Source organism: Parambassis ranga, chromosome 20 (genome assembly GCF_900634625.1).
Source record: "Parambassis ranga chromosome 20, fParRan2.1, whole genome shotgun sequence".
Classification (NCBI taxonomy): domain Eukaryota; kingdom Metazoa; phylum Chordata; class Actinopteri; family Ambassidae; genus Parambassis; species Parambassis ranga.
Genome location: NC_041040.1, coordinates 8,822,896 through 8,843,821, shown reverse-complemented (window position 1 = coordinate 8,843,821; position 20,926 = coordinate 8,822,896). Strand labels below are relative to the sequence as shown.

At 40.4% G+C, this 20,926-nt stretch overlaps 2 protein-coding genes across 4 annotated transcripts; one reads left to right on the top strand and one right to left on the bottom strand.

Moving 5' to 3' along the window:
- Nucleotides 1-1,172: 1,172 nt before the first annotated feature.
- mtmr6 (myotubularin related protein 6) lies at nt 1,173-9,735 on the bottom strand. Its single transcript, XM_028433368.1, has 15 exons — nt 9,528-9,735; nt 7,331-7,462; nt 5,501-5,663; nt 5,261-5,418; nt 4,524-4,652; nt 4,234-4,368; nt 4,025-4,157; nt 3,838-3,947; nt 3,632-3,757; nt 3,471-3,520; nt 3,299-3,392; nt 3,100-3,206; nt 2,358-2,492; nt 2,143-2,269; nt 1,173-1,837 (listed from the first exon to the last, which is right to left on the bottom strand). The coding sequence occupies exons 1-15, from the start codon at nt 9,549-9,551 to the stop codon at nt 1,478-1,480; spliced, it is 1,983 nt and encodes a 660-aa protein (XP_028289169.1). The 5' UTR covers nt 9,552-9,735; the 3' UTR covers nt 1,173-1,477.
- Nucleotides 9,736-10,306: 571 nt separating this feature from the next.
- On the top strand, nt 10,307-20,806 carry nup58 (nucleoporin 58). 3 transcript variants are annotated; one of them, XM_028432909.1, is made up of 14 exons: nt 10,307-10,684; nt 11,013-11,179; nt 11,280-11,312; nt 11,415-11,690; nt 11,824-11,992; nt 12,074-12,139; nt 12,245-12,419; nt 12,518-12,597; nt 12,734-12,852; nt 12,952-13,034; nt 13,217-13,418; nt 18,210-18,293; nt 18,955-19,053; nt 19,275-20,806. In XM_028432909.1, the coding sequence occupies exons 1-14, from the start codon at nt 10,605-10,607 to the stop codon at nt 19,442-19,444; spliced, it is 1,803 nt and encodes a 600-aa protein (XP_028288710.1). In that variant the 5' UTR covers nt 10,307-10,604; the 3' UTR covers nt 19,445-20,806. The 3 variants fall into 3 exon arrangements, with proteins under 3 accessions (XP_028288710.1, XP_028288711.1, XP_028288712.1); XM_028432910.1 differs by lacking the exon at nt 18,210-18,293; XM_028432911.1 differs by lacking the exons at nt 18,210-18,293; nt 18,955-19,053.
- The last annotated feature ends 120 nt before the right edge of the window (nt 20,807-20,926 follow it).

Genomic DNA, 20,926 nt, shown 5'->3' with positions numbered 1-20,926 from the left:
CTCACTGCCAGCTTGCACTGCCATAAAGTATTTAAAAGGCTGCATGAAACACATCAGTATGAACACAGTTTAGCATTTGCAAAGCAGAGACATGCACACATCGCCCCTCAGCCTCCAGGTTTTACATCTCATCTTGCTGCAGCAAACTGATGAAGACGTTTACTTGTATGAATCTAATCGGCCAAATCCTCCCTGAGCCCTGATACCAAGCAAAGTTACAACTTTAGCCTGGAATTAACACAGAAATATTAAAGCCGTGACAAGTGAAGCGCCGAATGAACAGAGCCAAAACACACAGTCTGGTTTTAAAAATAAATGTGAACTTCTGGCCTAAATTCTCATGTCATATCCTCGGGGCCTTTTTACCTAACCCAGATAAAGTAAGACTGTGTTCTTTTGTCACTTCACATGTACTCATTTTTTATTTTCCCTACAAAGATGATAAAAACTGTCCACCAACATGCTAACTTACCTGCTCCTTAACAATCTGTTTCTTCGTCCAGCTGATTGGTTGCAGCCGTTGCTCCCTGACCAGGGTTACCTGTCAGAAATAATGAGTCAGTGTCATGGCACACAGATACCATCAATGGGATTTGGGGATCAATGTGCATTAGTAAGTCTGATTACCTGTTCAATGTGAGAAGGAAAATAGGATTGGATGATCCATGAGGCCTCTCATCCGTTTTGTGTGTCTGGCCGTGGGACTTCATCCACAGCTATTTGAAAAGCTTCCACTGAAGGAGGGTTGTGAAGTTACTGTGTGTTATTTGTTGTAAACAAGAAACCAATGCCAAAAAAATGATGTGGTTGTTTGCTGGTCTCTTACTATTATATTGATGCAAATTAGAGTTGCCCATCATTTAAATTCTATTTGAATATGCTGTAGGTCAGAATTTGAATTTGTCTGGTGCTGTAAACAGCTGCTGTACTAAATTTAGTTCCACTGCTTTCAGCATTATCTTTTACGATGTATACTGTGATGTTTTATTTTTCAATCTGTCAGATCAGAGCAAAATCAGCTCAACGGCAACATTAGATTAAGATGGATTCCAATCTTTGGCTGAAATTAAACATTTCTGGTGCCAAAAAAAGTGATTTTCTGCGCATAATAATAAAAAAAAAATAGGGCCATGCATTTTTAAAATCCATCATCAAGTGGACAGATTCAAAGATTCACTATTTCTGGATGAGTTTATTGTCTTACTCCCATCAATATTTCTATAGTGCCTTGCAACATTCATAAAAAAACAAACTTTTTCACTATAGGTGCAGTATATGACATAATAATGAGGCTTTCCATAGAGATTTAGACTATACAGATACAATTTCATCCACCCGGCCCATTGAGGGCCATTTTGTAATCAGCACATAATCACATACAGAATGACAGCTTCCCCTTAATACACACACACTCTCTCTTTGTAAGATCTCTCATTCAGTCGTGCCTGTCAATATCGCACAGTCCATGAGTTGGATTTCAGCAGGTCATACGTGCCACGCCGAACTCCAGACTCACAACCCCTGGCTCCTCTTTGGCCAGATCACTGTTGTATGTCCCTTCCAGTTCCCCGTAGCTCTGCTTCCTGCTCTCGGTGCCGCTGCTGCCCTCTACTGTCCGCTCTGTGTCTGTGCTCTCCGTGGCCTCCTCTCCCACTTCTTCCTGCTCGTCATCCTCCTCCCCGTGACGTTGCACTTCTTTGTGGCTGATGGGTGCCCCCAGAATGAGGGAGTCAGGGCGCAGCGGCAGGGCGTTTGAGCTGGAGAGCTGATCTCTGGTGGGTGGAGGTGCAGGGGGATCAGAGGTCACAACAGGGGTCACACCAAGCTGTTGAAGCCTCTGAATGCAGAGAGAAAGGCAAGATAAAAAGTGATTATTTCAGGTGAATATTCTTATTTGAATGTTGAATTAAATGTAAGTTTTTTGTAAAACGACGTTTTATGGAAGTATGAATAATCTTAACATTGATCTTAATAAGATAATTACATTGTTTTTTTCCTCAAAATCATGAGCAAAGCAACTCACAAAATAATTAACTTGTGACCATGCGATAATGAGAAACAAACATAACTGTTGTCATGGCATGTTCTGAAAATATAAGTATACGCTTCCTAAAGTTGTGTAGATAAAGAGAATCAACTCACAGCCTCCAGTGCTTGCAGTGTGCTCTCTGCCTTGCGGCTGTTTTCCTTTAGGGTAAGAATGGCTTTAAGGATAGACTGACGCGGGTGCATGGATCGATCAAACTGGTGGTACATGTTCCTCCAGAACCTGGGAGGCAAAAAAAAATGTGCAGATAAGGTGAGATTCTTCATAAAGCAGTGTAGAGACAAAAGGACGTATAAAGGTTGTGACTGACTTGAAATTGTAGGGCAAGGTGGAGGGCTCCAGTACAGGATGCTCTTCAGAGTACGCAGGACTGTAGAATGGATTCAGGTAGTTCTGCTTTTCACTCATTAGAAATGCCCAAAGAGAGTGAGTCCGCTCCCTCAACCTGGAACAGCCAACACTTATTCAGGTATAATTTCTATCATGTGTTCTTTACACTTATAGTCATGCTTTGGGTAAAAGAAGTAAAATCAGTGTAAGTGGCTGAACATTGTTTTTACTTCTACTTATTGTTAAAATATTAAGACATGTCTGACCATACTTGTACAATCTATGTATGATGCATTTGACCTGATGAACGTAGTTTTGTGCTGTTATGTACTGAATTGAATCTTATATAGCCTCTGCTTTTGTCTGTGTATTTAGATTTCTGTCACAGAGAAGAAATTATTTATATACTGTTCATGTATTACCTCATCCGTCCCTCTCTTTTGTGTGTGTTTTATACATGTTCTTTTCAATATCAGCTCTCTCTGAAGGTGCTAGGTTGGTGTGTGTGTGTGTGAAAATCTTGAAACCAGGAAGATTTTATGTGGTGGTGAGCCCAGCAGTAATTTGCATTATCAGTCTGTGTGTGTTCAGATTTGAAACATATCACAAAGCAAATCTTGATGACTTCCTTTCATTATGACTAAGGCATTTTTCTTCTCAGTTTACAATTTTTCGATTGCGATGTCTTTATATACTGCTGTGCAAATGCACACTGGACTTACTGCAAATCCTCCCTCTGCCTCTGATTGTTGCCAAGGAAGTTTCCATATTGGCAGGAGTGGACATGTTCATGGATCTGCAGCAGGAACCACTCACTGAACTCAAAAGCCTAAAGAGAGGGTTATTATGAAATACATACATTGACAGATGCAATGCTGACACATATGCACAAATATGTGGAGATACATAGCTTCTACAAACCTGTGGGAACTGCTCTGACAGCTGCCAGACACATTCCAAGAACTGTGTGAAGATAGGAGACACCTCCTTTGGATCCCCATCCAACTGGTCACACCTGGATGTACACAATTCCTGAGCAATAATGTATGTTATGTAATTATGCAGTACAACTCTAGTAAACATGAAACCTCACCTGTCTGCAAACTTGTGACCGAATGAGATCCAGTCTTTCTCTATCAGTACCTAGAAAACAAATGTGAAGAAAAAGTGTGTAAATTAATAACACAAAGATACAGCTAAAAAAAGTCAGGTTAATCTTAAGGGTGACTGTCTGTGTCTGTCTATAGCTGGTACCATGAAGCCCTTGATGGTACGGTAGTAGGGGTCCATAAGCAACGTGCCCAGGGCGCACACTTGAGCGGTTCTGTCCCATCCATCTGAACAATGAACCAACACACTGGCTCCTTCCACTGTCACCGCCTAAAGAAAATGTGGTGAGACTACTGTAAGTGGGCAGTTATTGACATCACAGTTCAAGGAGCATTAAAGGCATAACATACCTTTGTAAGAACGACAGCTGCGTCTACTACAGCCTTGATATGTCGCAGCCACCCACTGCTTTCTAGTCCCACCAGGTAGTCACTCATAGAAAGGGACTTGGATCCAATCACTGACAGACAGAAAGTCACTTTAGGTTCACAGATTACCTACTATCATGTATGATATGCAATTGTGTGCAGCACAAACCTTCTAGCAATTTCTGCAGGCTGGACCTCATCACATGGATGTTTTCAATGCCAACGAACTGGAAGCGGATGTTTGAATAGTTGTCCTCGTTCTCGTAGCCTTTGCCTGCTGCTCGGTTAGCTAGAGCGTTCAACTGTGTGATAAAACTGGATAAATACACATTTCATTGCTCATTTGAATGTTTTTTCCTTTGGCTGTCACCACCTTACCTTCGGCCTCGTGTCCATGACATAAACAAATCGGCTGTTGTGATTGGCTTTGCTGATGGCCTGCAGCATGCTTTCATCCTCTAGGCATCTTGCACTGAATCCAGAAAGAGGTTGACTGCATCGACACACTGCTGCCTATCAGGGGTGAACGCAGGCCAGAATAAGCAGTTACACATACGGGAAAATGATCAAAACTACAACATTTGGCCAGTTTTAAACATCAGGTTATCAAACTTATAATAACTGTAACACCATACTCATAGGTGACGTCAGATATTACAGTAACCTACCTTCTTCTCTTGATAGAAATATGTGAGTACAGGAAAGCGTCCTTTGCTTCTGAACTTTGAACTGCCCACAATGATAGGCTTACTGGCGGTGATGGGAACATACAGGTCCCGTGGATATGTCTCACACACCTGTAAAACAAAATGTGCACAATTTTTTACGACATTACTTGAATTTTGTTTAGGTCTAGTTTTTGAATATATTTTGAACTCAAGGCGCTGGCTGTCATACTAGAGCTTCAGGTGAAGCTTGAGAGCCCTCTTCTGGTCCACTGTCCATACTTTCAATAATTTCATAATACGTGGCAATGTCTGAGAGTTTGTCCAATATGATACAGCTGCGCCCTCAGTAAACCTAAGTGAAGTCTGGACTATGATTACACAAAACCCCATAAAAAAGCTTTTATTTAATTAAAAATGCTATCTAGCATGTGTAATGTGGCCATGTTGTGCGGTTCACATTTTGGCAGGCAGCCCTAAATGATTTTATGCCTCAGTAACAAATGCCAAATCCTTTTTTTTCTCTTTTTTATTCATGGAGTTTATGACACAGAGATGGTTCCAAAGTTCACAGACTAAAGTAAATCCAGCTTTTGGGTGCAGTGCTTAGATAAACTATGACACACAATATAAAATATACTCCTTCCCAGATTGGTTTTTGTAGTACTTATGGCTGCTGTATCAGATCTGCCGTACAGAAATGTGTTTCCTGCATAAGTTCAAGACCCCTTTTTACTTACCTTGTAGTCTCTGTTGACGTCGGTAAGCTGCCATTGATCACAGGGGACCCCCATCCTCTCAAACTCCGCCCCGAGATCAATGAGCTGCCATCCTTCCTCCCTCTGCTGATCATTTTGTTTGGGGTTGTAGGAGAACGCATAGAGCTCCTCATAGCATACTGCACAGAAAAGGAAAACCAGCGAGGGATTGGTGGAATCTGAATGAGTGTTGGTTACAGTAGACACACAGTGAAAACCCACCTGGACGTAGAAGACGAAGGAGCGAGCTATAGATGTCGTGACAGTCTCTTTCTCTCTGTAACACAAAATGAACCACCCTGAAGTTGCGACACTGAATGACCAGAGGACAGCCTGTGGTGGTCAGGGAGAGCTTCTCCACAGAGGCTATATGGTGGTGCAAAATCTGCAGAGGAGAACAAAATGAGGGGAAAAATGAATTTAATGAATTTTCAGTGGATGGCTGGTTAATTCTCTAGAAAAAAAACCTACTAAAGTACAATGTTGCTAAAAATAAAAGGTGATGTTTTAGCTGTTTCAAGTGAGGAGAAAAGACACGCAAGTGTCTAACATTTTGAAAAACTCTGTACAGAAGAACTCACATGAGTATATGTTGCTCCAACATGCACCACATTACCACATAATCATGAAGTGTTTTTGTGTTGTAAAGTATAAAGGACAAGGAGGTCAAAAGCAGTAATTTTCATATTCATGAGTGCACTGTGGTCCCACAACTACGGGAAATCATAAAGATGCACATTAATCAGCATCGGTAATGAGTCAGAACACACAATATAAACGTTGATCTTACCAGCTGTTGGAGCTGCACAGTAGCTTATCAGCTGCTCCATAATTTATGAGGTATTAAATTATTTCTGACAAACTTTCATTTTCTTTATAAGTGATTTATTACATCTGCTGTGACAATGCTATGGAACCTATAGATAGAAAGGGCAAAACAACAGGAGAAAATACTGCTTGCGCTGTCAGAAAAGCACAAGCACACAAAAACAAGAAGAATAAAAAAAAGTTTCCTTGTCTCAGCACATGATGCAGGAAGGATGGTGGGGAAGAGGTCGTAGCCCAGGTTCTGCTGCACAAAGCACTTTAAACCACACTAACCTGACCCCAGTGCAAAGCAGTCTGTATTTAAAAAGCAGAGCTGCTAGAAAAAAATACACCCAGTACATAGTTCATCCAAATGTTTAGAAGAATTAAAATAAAAATCACAATTCAAAAGTAAATCTGGTGTTAAATTGCATTACATAAGACTCAAACTTTTATCTGTATGCCTAAATTCCAAGGAATAAAGTCACACTAATCTCCTATCTCAGATGACTGCTTTAGGCCTAATACAACCGTTCCACCATTGTGTTATAACAAAACAGCAGACCATCAGCAAATCAGAATGCAGGCCCTGACATTATTAGCCCAGTTCTCACCGTGCTACAGTGGCTATCCTATGTCGGAAAGCCCACACTACACTGGTCTCCTCGCTAGTTTATTGAGAGTTATGAAATTCTACCCAGCTTCCTCTTGCCACATTCATGCTTGCATATTATCTTTCTCTCCCTCAACACAAACACGCAATCAGATTGCAGACTTCCTTTATGCTCATGCTCATATCATCTTGTGTGATTGGGGAGAGGCAGCAGCAGCATTACACTGAAGCTTCAACAGTTAGAACTTCAATCAGTTTTATTCAGAAGATATAAGAGTGACTGCTGGTCAGTTTCTGGCAGCCAAAGGAATGGTTTTAGCTAGAAGCTACTGCCAACACTGCATCAGTCTTTCTAGTGAGGCAGTGCATAGATAATACATTGCAGAAAGAAACAAAAGTTAAGATTAGGAAACCCTTTATTTGTCCCACAATGGGGGAAGTTAATTAGTAGGCTAAATTCAGGAGCGTATTATGAAATGAGCGTCCTTATTAACTGCAATTAGCTTGCTTCAAACTGACACATATTTTGTGAAATTGACACCTCCAGGTTGAATTTATCCTACATAACCCTCCTTTCCTATTATTTGCTAATATGTGGATCACATCCACCAGACACCAGCAGAACTACTCACCCAGATCTCCTGTCCAGCAGAGGCTGAGCTGTTGGAGCTGCTCTCCACAAAGATGAGATGTGTGGCTGTGAGATACAGTGTGCCATTCGTGGATTTGTTGCTGAAGCGATCCAACAGCCGCACCTGCTCCACCTGCAAGGAAACGTGTGCATAACAGTAATAAGTAATCAATAATAAAATATCAAAGGTTAGCGCTAAAGTTTTCCTCTTAGGGAAAGAGATAGGATCCTGCTTACAGACATGACAACTGACTTTACCTCCTGTGAGTGAAACACTGGTTCCAGCTGGCACAGAACCTAATCCTGACCACCTGGCTCTCACTATAGGTTGCCAGTTCTACCATAATAAAGGCTAACACAAGCAAAAACAGTACCATGATGGCTGTGACAGAAGAACGTCACAGTCGTTATCAATAAAACACCCTTAATTTCACAGTGATGCATTATGAGATGATGCAGTTCCTGTACACAACTCGTTCAACAGCACATACACAGTAGATACTGAGGGTAGAACATTTACTCAAGTCACAAGTTTTCACCTCACAAAATGAGGTTTTCCTTTCAGGGAAAAAATAAATATATGCACCCTGCCCTTTACTCTAACTTCTACATAAACCTATTGAATATTAAACATCTGTATGAGCCAACACCTGTATTCTAAGACACTGCAGGACATTAATTGCTGAAGGGTTTTGTATGTGTAGTGCCAAAAAGCCAGTGAATTGTTGTTTTTGGATCGTTTGCTGCTGCTGTGGCTGCTAACTGTCCAAATGCATGATTCATCACACTTGCTGCTCTCGTGTTGACACAGACATCCTCTTCTTTTGTTTCCTTTTCCTGTTGCTCTCGGATATGATGAAATGATAGAGCCTGTGCCTGTCTCTCAGCAACCGCAGGGACACAGCTCTGTTATAAGTACATTTCTTAGGATATACAGGAAGTGTGTTAGTAAGAGAGTAATAGTGAGAATGTCATGTTGTCTCATTAGACAGTAAATAATGGGTTTGTTTGTGCTTTTCTCTTAAACTAAGTGATGCATTTTATGCAATTCTTCAAAGTTCATCATATACAGCATCCAAAACACTGTCCAAAAATCCAAAGTAAATCTTTTCACAGCAGCATCTGCTTCCAAATGATGAAAGCCTGCATTTCCCATCTCTAGAAAGCAACAACGTCCTCCTCATTGCAGTTACACAAACAAACAACTGAGCCTACTTGAGACAGTGGGGACACACCCAGTCTGAGTGCATTCACACCCAACTGATCCCAGCATGTTGTGACATATGATTATCTGTAGAAATTGGGTCACGCTGCGGCTTAACACAATAAAAGAAAACTACGCTTTAAACGTTCACACCCCCCAAAGACAAGGCCTAATTAGTCCCCTCCTTGTGTGCTAAAGAGGATTCCAGTTAGGTGGCAATTAAAAGCCACAAACAATACACATTTGCACACGTCAACATCCCTTATTAGTATGTTTGATTTAAAATAAACTCTAAGACTAAGGAGCTGTCTGACTTGTCTATAGATTTAATCACAGGGTGCACACCTCCCTGTGCAGTTTATCAGCTGTGGGACTTTTAATATATAATTTCTGAACTCCATGACTCCAAGAGATGTAGGCTTAGCAGATCTGCTAGTTAATGCAGTGCTTCTCTATCCACGCTTGTTTGACGTCTGATTTTCAGGTCAAGCATTCCGCTGTTTGGCCATGCATGTTTGGGATAAATAGCCAGATAATAACATTACTACAAAATAGAGCTGCCAGTGATACGGTGACTGCCCTGACCATATCTAATGCACAGTCAGTTCTGGTGGCAGATAGATCCGTCTACCTGCTATTACCTTTAAACTTAGCTTGATTTCTCTTATTATCATTATAGATTAAACCACTAGCATGGTAATGTAACCTCCAACTAACTAATAATTGCGGACAGAAGTGATAACATTAGAGTAAGCCCGAAAGAAAAAAAACAAACAACTCATTGATGCTCACGTCACGTCTGACACTTGGAGCTGTTAGCGACACCTGCTAGCTCTAATGCTAACTGATTGATCCACACACGTTAAGTCTAGATACTAATATCTACTAAACCCAACCACATTCAAGCATCACAAAAATCTTCCAAAAAAACAGGCAAGGCCGAATTGCTGACTGTATCTTCATCCATTTGGAATTAGCAAGACATGTTAGCTACCTTTGGCGTTCGGATATGCTCCATTTCTCCGGGACCAAACAGCTGTCAGCGACTGCAAAGCTTTAAACGAGGCCTCTCAGCGAGAACTGTATCATTGATAATATAATGGTTTAAACTGCCGCACAAACCGCCTTTGCTTTCTTCGCTGGCATACGATATGTGTTTATTGTCAATTATTTTAGCCTTTCATCCGCGTAAAGCCAACGGTGGTCACACAAACACAGGAAGTATTGGGTTTTTTCAAAATAAAATACAGCGTGATTTCAGCATTCAGAAATGAAACGCCTGTCTTTCAATTATGAAGCCTGTAAATCTGTAATTACTTTTGTTTAGATGCGATGTGTCCAAAATCTTGGTGGGGGGGGGGGGGTCTTATTTGTACGTATTGTTGGTATCGCTTTAAAGGTAAATTAATTCGGCTGCATACGATAACGAAAAAAAAATTAATTGCCAGTGCCACACATTAATTTTGAGCTTGTGACATTCTCCTCGTGCATCAAAGGCTTTAGCTGTTACTTTAGTTGATACCTTAAAACGATTACATGAAATCATGAAAGAGTTGAAAATTTCCACTTGATTTAAAAAAACAAAACAAAACACTATTTTCACCCTTTTATTTTGAAAGCAACAACGGAATTAATTCCTGGTGCAACCATAGTAACAGTGTCTAATTTGGTACAATGCGCCTGCGTGTAGCATCATGCGACGTTTTCGGGGGACGACGGGAAACGTAGTTTAGTAAAAGACAGATTACCCAAAATGCACTAGCATTCGGGAAACACCAGGCGGGCAATAGGAAAAGTGATACCATGCGAGAAACCCTTCTGCTGTATTTGATCAGCTTAGAGAACTAAAAACAAGAGAATAGACCTCGAACATAACGTAGGACACTACGATCTGCAGTTGAATATATCCGCGTAAATTCAGAACAGTGAGCATATTTTTAATATGTTTTAAACACATGAGACCGCGGACTTGGCCCACACGCGGGATACAAAGCTAACTGATGTGTTAGCCGAGATGCTGGGCTGCTCCAAAATAGCCAATTTATGGTAACTGTGTAACTCTTAAGAGAAAATGTCGGGCTTTAACTTTGGATCAGGCACTCTTGGCTCCACCAATACGGGTGGAGGTTTCGCATTTGGACCCGGAACCAGGTAATGACACATTTTGAATAGCTAACGTTAGCATAGCGATGGATAAATCTGTCTTAAGCAAGTAGTGAAACATCGTGGCTCGATAATATTAGCAGACTTTGTAGGTTGTTTGTACTCTGACAAGTGCTACACATGATTTTTGCATTCTTGTTATCAAAACTATAATTTTTATCCAACACATGTAACTCTTGGAGACAGCATTGTGTTCTGCTGGCTTGTCTCTTAAGACGAGTAACCATGGCAATGTTCTTATGTGACTTACCAATCAATGGCATAATACTTCTCCTGTGACGATGTGACAGAAGTGTCTTTTTTTCCCCCTCTTTAGTGCACCTGCAGCCAACACAGGTGGCTTCTCTTTCGGGTCAGCCTTGGGTGCTGCAGCAGCAGCAGCAGCCGCCGCCACTGGCTCCACCACCAGCACCACCCAGTCTCTTGGCAGTCTTTTTGGTCAAAAATCCGCTGGAGGATTCTCTTTAAATACACCTGCCTCAAGTAATATTATCACAAAAATACAAACAGTAACATAAAATTCTTTAACATGTCTGCAAACGGCATCTATAAATCATGTCTTGTGTTTTTTTTTCTTATTCAGGTGCTGCTGCGCCTACTTCAGGGCTCACTTTAGGTACATGCATATATATGTCTTTCAGGGATATGCAAGTAAAATGTTTAAAAAATAAAAACATGTTAGAAACTTAGTTCTTTGGCATGTCTCTGTCTCTTTCAGGTGCCCCAGCTACTACAGCTGCCAACACTGGCTTTAGCTTTGCCTTCAACAAGCCCACTGCCTCAGCAACACCCTTCTCCCTCACCACCACTACCACCTCCTCAACAGCCCCTGCTGGGGCAGGTTTAACGTTTGGCTCTGTCCTGACATCTACAGCTCCACAGCAGCCTGCAGCAACAGGCTTCACTCTAGGTCTCGGTGGCACAACAACCACCACAGCGGCCTCAACAGGTCCATCACTGGGTGGAAGTCTCTTCTCCAGCACTGCTTCCACAGGTGAGATGCAAACGCAGCCAGTTCAGTAAGCGTAACAGTTGTGACACACAGACGTTTGATATGTACTGTTGGCTTTTTTAATCCAAATTATAAATCACAATGTTGCAACCCCTATGTTTTCTTGGTGTTGCAGGTTTGGGTCAGACCACACTTGGAGGAGGAGGCGGGTTAGCGTTTGGTTCTCTTTTGGCTACCTCCACAGCAGCACCAGCAGCCCCTGCACCAAGTCTTGGCTTGGGTGGTGTCGACTTCAGCACATCATCTGAAAATAAAAGTGACACATCATCTGGAGCAAATGCACAGTATGACCTACAGAAAAAAACATAGGCATAGTTCCTTAATTAGTAAAGCACACAATAACTGTAACTCTTTCCATGCCTCAGGGACAGTAAAGCTTTAAAAGATGAGAACCTTCCCCCAGTCATTTGCCAGGATGTTGAGAATTTTCAGTAAGTATTGTTTATATATGTGTATTTGATTATAGGATTAGTAGGATGAATAGCAGCACTACCTTTTTAAGCACAATGACATCCTTCTTGCTGCTGTCTTTTTAGGAAATTTGTGAAAGAGCAGAAGCAAGTTCAGGAGGACATCAGCAGGATGTCGTCAAAGGCTATTTCTAAGGTCCAAGATGACATCAAGAGCCTTAAGCAGCTTCTTTCTGTTAGCGCCAGCGGGTTGCAGCGCCAAGCATTGGCCATTGACAAATTAAAACTGGAGACGGCACAGGTAAACACAGTATACTTACACACAGGGTGTGAGGTCATGTTTGGTCTCAGGTTTTGAAGTCTTTATATTTCTGAAGCACTTTTTCTGTCCTTCCTAAGGAGCTGAAAAATGCTGATATAGCACTGCGCACACAAAAGACACCTCCTGGACTTCAGCATGAAAACACGGCACCATCAGAGTAAGTAAACGAGTGGATTACAGTCTGTAAGCAATTTTTTAACTCAGATTTTGTGAATTGCTTTGTCTTTTGCATTATTGTCTTATCATTTAATTGATAGAAATATACCAAATCATGTGTGTTTGTTTTCTTTTAGTTATTTCCGTAGCTTGGTAGAGCAGTTTGAGGTGCAGTTACAGCAGTACAGGCAACAGATTGAAGAGCTGGAGAACCACCTCACAACACAAAGCGCTGGCTCCCACATCACTCCTCAGGGTAAAAAAAATGTCTAACTTCCAACACAACTCTGGGCATGTCCAAAATCTCCCTTTTTTTATTTACTTTTTTAGTTTAATTTTTGTTGTGTTTTTCCAGATCTGACCATGGCAATGCAAAAGTTGTACCAAACATTTGTTGCACAGGCTGCCCAGCTCCAGTCTGTCCATGAAAATGTCAAGGTCGGTTGTTTTCTTATCAACTTTTCATTATCTGAAAATGTTTATCTCTGTTGTGATGAGTTCTTTTTTGCAAACTGCTGTAAGCAATTATTTAAAATAAGGATAATCATGCTGTTTTTCTGTGAAAATCACATACTAATTATTTTGTTTTTCCCTTCTTTTTTTAATATTGTATATGTCAGATTTTGAAGCACCAGTACCTTTCCTACCGCAGAGCCTTCCTGGAAGACTCCACGGATGTTTTTGAGTCCAAACGGGCGTCTAACAGAAAATGGCAGAGTGCGCCGCGAGTAACGACTGGCCCCGCCCCGTTCTCCAGTGTGCCCAATGCTGCAGCTGTTGCCATGGCAGCCACGTTGACCCAACAACAGCAGCCAACTCCAGGTCTGACTGTGTACAAGTTCTAGAAACTTCTCCTCATCTCCTCCTCTTTACCCTTTTAGAGAATAAAGGAGAGAAACTGGAGAGGACAGGATGAGTAAACGCCTTTGTGCTTCTTAAAAGGAAAATAGATTGGTAGCGAAAAGGTTAAATGATGACAGAGGAAAAAAATGTAAAGAGAAACAACCTTAGCTGGTGCTAAGCTATCTTTACTTTCACTAGAAGAAGAACAGAGGGAGAAAGAGAGGGATAAGAATAATCTGTTGCCTTACCATCTTGTCTCTGACTTTCAGTTCAAGGTTTGAGACATGTGTCTTCTGCGCCTTACAATAGTACAGATACAGTACAGACATTTAATGGATGGCTCAGTGCAAAAACACCAGACTCTGGTAGTGTTGGTACGAAGCCTATAATAAATTCCTTCATCTGATTTCTCTCTTTCTCTCTGTGCCCTCTCCAATGGGCTGTACAGCAGTTACGTGGCTGAAATCACTGGAGAAATTATGTAGTGGTAGGAAAAAGTCTGCTCTCTTATTCAGAAACTGAATCAAACTGAATAAGGACTCCATTGTACTCAAAGAATGTTTAAAACCAATCTGCTCAATGGAGAGTTGTTGTGTAATGGAGTTAGGATCATTAGGCACTTGCTGTGTGATTTTTAGATATAACTAGCAAAAATATTCTCATAATAATTAGTCCTGATACGGTGCATCTATAGTTTTTTAAAGATCGGGTCTAGATGATCAGTTGGCGTAGAATATGTACATTTATTATGATGTAGCTTCTCCTTTCATGGAAGTGGGCTCCATTTAACCAGATGCCAAATAGCATCAGCTTCGTTCACTGAAAACAGTGAAGACTTTGACACGTTTTCAGAACTGAATGAATATAGAGACAACATTGTTCATTGAAGCATGTGGCTTCTCTTGTTCGATGTCTAACTGATAGTGAGCCTAGTTTAGGCCAAGACCTACAGTATTTTGGGAAACCTTAATTTGAACAAAAGCCAGTCCGAATCATTATTATATGAGAATAAATATTAATTTATAGGTAATGCTATCATGCTACACAGGATCAATATCCAGTGTAAGCAGGCCGACGAATAACTGATCACATTCTATTATGACTAGACTGGTGTTTTGTAGGACTTGGTGATACCCAAAAACATTTGTATGAGCCTGATACACTAATGTTATCTGTTTGAGCACTCAAGCGCACATAGATTCAGACTTATTAAACATCTCAAAACAAAAGTAATGTAGAACAGTATCCATTTTTCTTGTTGCCACATCTCAGAGGTGTTAAAGTTTCAGCCTTTTTTGTAGGCTTTTGTTTGTAGACCTTTATACTGGCATATCAGGGCACCAACATACAGTGAACAAACTAAGCTACTATGTATGTTAGCATGTTTCTGCCTTCCTTTTTTTGTAGTCAATTCTTAATTCAAAACAGCAATATTTAAATTGGATTTGTCTGTAAAGGCAACAAAGACTCACAGAAAGCTTAGGTTTGGTTTTCGATTGCACATGCCTGCTGCTTCCTTTTCACAAAGATCATCATATGTTCTTAGACTGTTATCAGGTCTGCCCTGATTGTTACAGACATTGAATGTGGCTTTACAGTGTCATTTTATTTAAATTAAAAATCACATATATTTGATCACTTAGCAGGACAGTGTACACCTAACCCATTAAACATGTGCCATTAAGCGATAGCACTATTTTACCAGTCCATTGCCACACCACAGTTGACAGAACAAAGCACTTAACATACAGCCCCGTTGCCACATTTGGTACGATGCACTTATGTGGTAGAAGTACAGACCACTTTGGTGCCTGCTAAAGACTTTTTGATTTGACATAATTCCAAATCCATTTTGTTTATTGTAACCCTGTTGCTTTCTGTGAAGCAGCAAGCAGATTATTTCTGACTCATAGTGCTTGTCTATTAACATCAGAATAGGGTACAAGGCTAGGTGATTAGTTTCTGGTGTTTTGTTTTTTCTGTCACCAGTAATATTTAAAATTCCATCTCTGTTAAAGTCAATTTATTTGATTTGACTTAACCTAATCACAGGTGGATGTATTTATTTGCCTATTTATTTCTATTGTATTTTGTAAGTGTAACTTACCTGGAATGGCGTGTTGGAGAGTGGCCAGTATCACAGCACATACACAACACTAACCATAAAGCTGGCTGGCACTTAACTTAACTTGTTTGACCCGTACACTTGTCAGTGTGGTGATGGATTGTGTAGGCCCTACACTGTTGATATATGTGCCTCTGTGGACATTCGGTGAAAGGTGCCAAGACTCAGGACTGAAACTGTACACTATTTAATTACCTTAAATGTAAATTTGATCTAAGAATTTGTCTCGGTTGTCGTACTGACTTCGTATTGAAGCTGTCGGATGATAACTTTGTAAAAATTGGTCTGGCCTAAATGAAGCAGTGTGTTTGTATATGGTATAAAAGTGTTGTGAACAAAGAGCTGAAGTCGATCATTTATGTGGAAGGTTCATTTACATTATAGAATGTCAGCAGTGGCGAACATAGTGTGCATTATCTTACTGTTGAGTACATAAATGCAGTTGGTTGGTTTGGTTGTAATGAGGCCATACCACTGTTACTTGATGAAAGCTATTTTTACCTAAGGGCTACTGTCAGCCTGGAACAGGGCTGGATCAATTCACATTCAGCTAATTGAAAATGCAGAGTAGAAAGTGCTGTTCACAAGTTATTTCAGGTGTTTTACCCAAAGGTGATGGTACTTTGTATGGACCTTTGCCAAGAGATGTGTGAAAAACTTTCTTGTTGGTCTGACTTGATGGTTAGTTGAGGCCAATTTGTTTGAGACTAACAAGAGAAGAAGAACTTTTGCTGCTCACACTGGTCCGTTAGGTACCAGTCAGATACATAGGTGCCAAATGAAGCAGACAGGTCAATGTGGTCACATTGTGCATCCACATGTTTTGATTGTTTTCTCAAGCCGTTTTATAATGTAGTGATATATTATTGCTTGTATGTACACACTAGCTAAAGCTTGGCAGTATTGCTTTTTCAAATATAAACTGGTATTCAATTGATTCACCAGGACATCCAATAACACTCATCTATGTATTGCTGCTGGTCACAGCAGTGCTTGGTGAATCCAGTCTGACTCATTCTTTGTTGTTAAGAAACCCTGCTGCTTTCGACGTTCCACTGTTAAAACACGTGACATTTTTTTTGTAGGATTAGTGGGAGGAATTGACCAGAATTGTAACTTTTGTGCAGTTTCACTTAAACATATCGTCTTCCACATCTCTACAGTCATAGTTGGCACAATAATGACTATAAATGATTCACTAGGAAATGGTCTTTCAGGGCTGTTTGAGCCTTTGATAGATGGTAGTCGATAAGTCACAGTATTACTCTTAGGTATCTGTTAGATACGTGTATGCAAATGCTGTATTTTTGAACGCTATTAGAGGAGTGATTCCATTACCTCTTATTTTTTTAAACAAGTGAAGGAATAATTTTTTTTTTCTTTCATGTTAGGCACGCTTCTAGCTCCAGTAGTTTGCCTACAATACTCAATAATGATTCCTGTTAGCGTCTGATTTTTCAGCCCAACAATGGGTCGGATTTGTCAAAAAATCTGAGGCTGGTTTTTTTGAGTGTTTGGCTGTTATAGACTATTTCGAATGTTCTCATGCTACTAAAACATTTCCTTTACATCATGATCATTTGCTTTACTTAGATCCTTTTTACAGTGTTTTTTTCTGGTTGCAACCTTTAGGAAGTGTTATACTAATGCAAGTGGTGTTTTGGAGCGCGCGGGATTTGCTGATTGTTAAATATCTTCACCTCAAACTCCATCCAACAGCGAAAACAGTTTGCAGTCTGTAGTGTAGATTTATTCAAGATGAGGCGTGTGTGTTTTATCATTAATCACCAAAATTCTAAGTGTAAGTATTTCTAAGAATACACTGGTGAAAGTTGTTGAAACAAACATGGAAGCAGGCAGACTGTACCATATCACTGACTTTCCTTTATTTTGACCAGTTTACACTGAAGGCAGCCATACAATGCCAATTTTACCTTTCTTCTCGAGTGCTTTTACTTGTAACAGAGTGTGTTTTGAACATATATATCCAATGCCTGTTGATACAGTATATTTAATATATAATATGGTGTGCCTTTTAAGCTATATTCAATAATTGTGTGATGCATTTATTTTCTTTTTGGCCTATGCTAGTTCATTCACTCTCAGAAATTTTGAAAATTTGGAAACTTGTCAAATGCAGTAGCACTTAGCAATTAACAGCTAATTCTGTTCTAAACTGTTTGTTTGTGTTTTATGTAAGTGGAATTGCATATTAAATTGACAATAAATCAGTTTTTAAACAAAGAAACGTTTGTCCTTGTTTCTTTTTGACTGAAGTTGTTTTAACAGTGTAGACCAATTGAAAGCCTTCAAAATTTAGTACAGCAAAGACAAAAAAAGACAAGTTTCTGAGTGAAAGAACTAGCAATATTTTTAAGTTTTATCAGTAACAAGTGCTATAGTTTAAAACCTTCATTACGATAAAAAACACATGTACTGTTAACTTGTGTGTATGCTGACATTTTGTGGATTTCCCTCAAAGCTTAAGTCTTGAAATATTCAATTATTTTACTTTCGTATCGAACGAATCGAAAGTATTTTGAGTGTTGCAGTAAGTCAACAAATTAAATTACTCTTCTTTTTACCTGCCATAGGAAAAAACATTCAGAAGAGTAAAGCCTATGCTCTCTCTTTCTGTATCTCAGGGACCCAGGCACCCTTGGGGGCAGGGTTTGGAAACCCCTTTGCCTCAGCAGTGGGCACTAGCTTGGGCTCCTCTACACTTGGAGGTATAACCTCTGCCTCTTAAACAAATATTCCTTTTTTTTTGCTTTGAACCTGCATAGTTAGCCATTTCCCTGATACCCCCAGCAGCCCCTTTTTGTTTGAGGCTTTTGAGTCTCTCTGAATGATAGTGGGTGTGTATGTGTCTTGAGAGAGTGGGCAGTCAGTGCTTGGCAGTTTTTCCCCTGTTCTTTTGTGTGTGAGAGGTCAAGTGCGTTCACACCACCAGAGAACTATTTATTTTGGCATGTGACAAGTTGGATTTAACCTTTTCTACTTGGGGAGGTGAAATTTGGCCAAAAAACATTTCACCAGTTTGTCATATTAAAAATGCGTTGCTGAAGCAGCTTTGCACTGCTTACAGCAAATCCACCTGACAGTGTGGCAACAAGTGGTCTGAACGCATACAAAGTTGTTGTGGTTATTTGTAGTTAGTGTGTTTGGTAAAGTAATTTTTCCTCTTTGGCCCTTTGCTTTGCACTGTGAGTCCTGTTCTAGTCTGCTGTGCTCAGTCACAAGTTACCCTGTGTTCTGTGGGTTAGGGTGTGGCGTTTGTTTTGCATATATTTACCTGTGTGTTCTCCCGAGGCCCTGCTCCTTGTGTTTGTTTCCAGTGGCGGCTGTATGTTTAGCTCGGTCTGACTGCAGTGTCACTCTCTCCCACAGGTTTTGGTGCTGGGCCAGGATTTGGTGGGGTGGGGACTGGGGGGTCTTCTTTTGCCTTCTCTTCCACCAATAAGCCCACAGGAGGCAGTCTGAGTGCAGGTACATACATACATTATATACCATCTTCATACCTGGCCATCACATATGACAGCAAGAGGAAATTGTGTGTTACAGATGCAGGCGGCATTTCCAGCTTCTATATACAAAATTGCTATACATATTACCAAATATTAGCATCTTTGTTTCAGATTTCTAACCTTTAATTCTTCTAAGAGGTGTCCTCATCCTGACATTCTGTGTCCTTTGTTTTGTTTTCCCAGGTTTTGGTAGCAGCAGCAGCTCAGGCTTTAACTTCAGTAACCCTGGCATCAACCCGTCGGCAGGCTTAACCTTTGGCGTATCTAACCAGCCTGCTCCAGGCTTTGGCACAGGAGCACCCCTGCTCCAGCTGAAGAAACCTCCTGCTGGTAATAAGAGAGGAAAGAGATAGAAAACGAACACAACTTCTCGACTAAGCAGCTTAGGGTTTTGTAGCAAGTGAGGCTTGATCTCCGAAAAAGCATATAAGCAGTGCTGAAAATGATCATTATCCAGTAAAAGAACAGAGCAAATGTAGATGAAAAGTCAGGGATGTGATTGAACCCACTATTGAACAGCTACGCCTTTTAGAGGTCTTTTTAGGAGGTGTATGCTCAGTAACTCTGAACACACTGATCTGTATTGCCCACTGTTCGGTTTTAATAAGATTCCATTGCATCCGCCCATGTTTCAGTTTTTTTCTTTGATCAACTATAATATTAGATCACTTGGTTCTTATTTAGGTTCTCTAGGAAGGACTCCTCCTTCTAACTGTGTGGCTAACTTCAGTTAGCAGCGGTCATTATTGCCCTCCACTAAGCTAAATTGACATTAAGTTAGCCCTGAAAACATTTCCTGTACACCGTGGTCTGCTGCCATGGACAGAGTTGGGTTACTATCAAATCCTTCTGTTTGCTTTAGTATGAATTTGTACATGATAAACATGCTTTTGGGCTATGAGGTAGTTGGTTCCTTTATGTTAACACAAACTTGTCAATCAGATAATGACTTGGCGAAAGTCTTGTCCACAAAAGGATAAGATGAGGTAAAGGGAAAGAAGCGTATAGGGTTAATGGTTGGCTGGGAACAGCATAGTCCCTGTCTGAAGAGCAAAGTATTATCCAGTTGTAGATGGTTTTATAGGCACAGGAGTGTCCAGGTGGGTTTTTGGAGAAGCACAGTTTTATTTTTGTATCAAGCAGAGAGAGAGAGAGAGAGACTAGGTGGGGAGAGGGGACTAGCTTTTCGGGATAACGCCATATCTAGTCCATATAACCTGTGTTGTTTGTGCTACAGTCCATCCTAATCATTGTTTAAATAAATGACTTTGATACCTTTTGTTTGCTACTGTATACTATTGTAAGAACGTGGGATAGGAACTGCTGGTCTTTTTGTATTTCCTGCTCCCAACATTAGATGTTAAGTTAGCTGAATCTGAAAGGGATTTCACAAGCGTATTCTGCCTATTCTACCCAAGTCTGTACATGTGCTAGAACAAATTTGCACTTGCTGGTGTATGTGACCTGACAGTGATTGTGTGAATGTGCATGTGTGCCGATCGCACAAGTATGAATTTGTCTCTCTGGTCTGTCTCATACATCTTTTGTGTGTTGGGTTGGGGGATGGTTGAGTGGGATATTCTGCTTTTCTTTGTTTTTGTTTTTTTATTTGTCCATGTCACCAAATACTGGTAGTTGTACTATTATTTTCTAATCCCAGTCTGTGGAAGCCTGTATTTTCAAGAAGCTGTTTAATAATAAAATCTTGAATATGATGTTATGCCTGATTCTGGCATCACTTCAATAAATGTGTGTTGACACAGAATTATTTTGGCCTTTTTGTTTGTATGTCACATGTTTTTCTTTTTTATTTGACAAGAAACAGGCTTGCACTG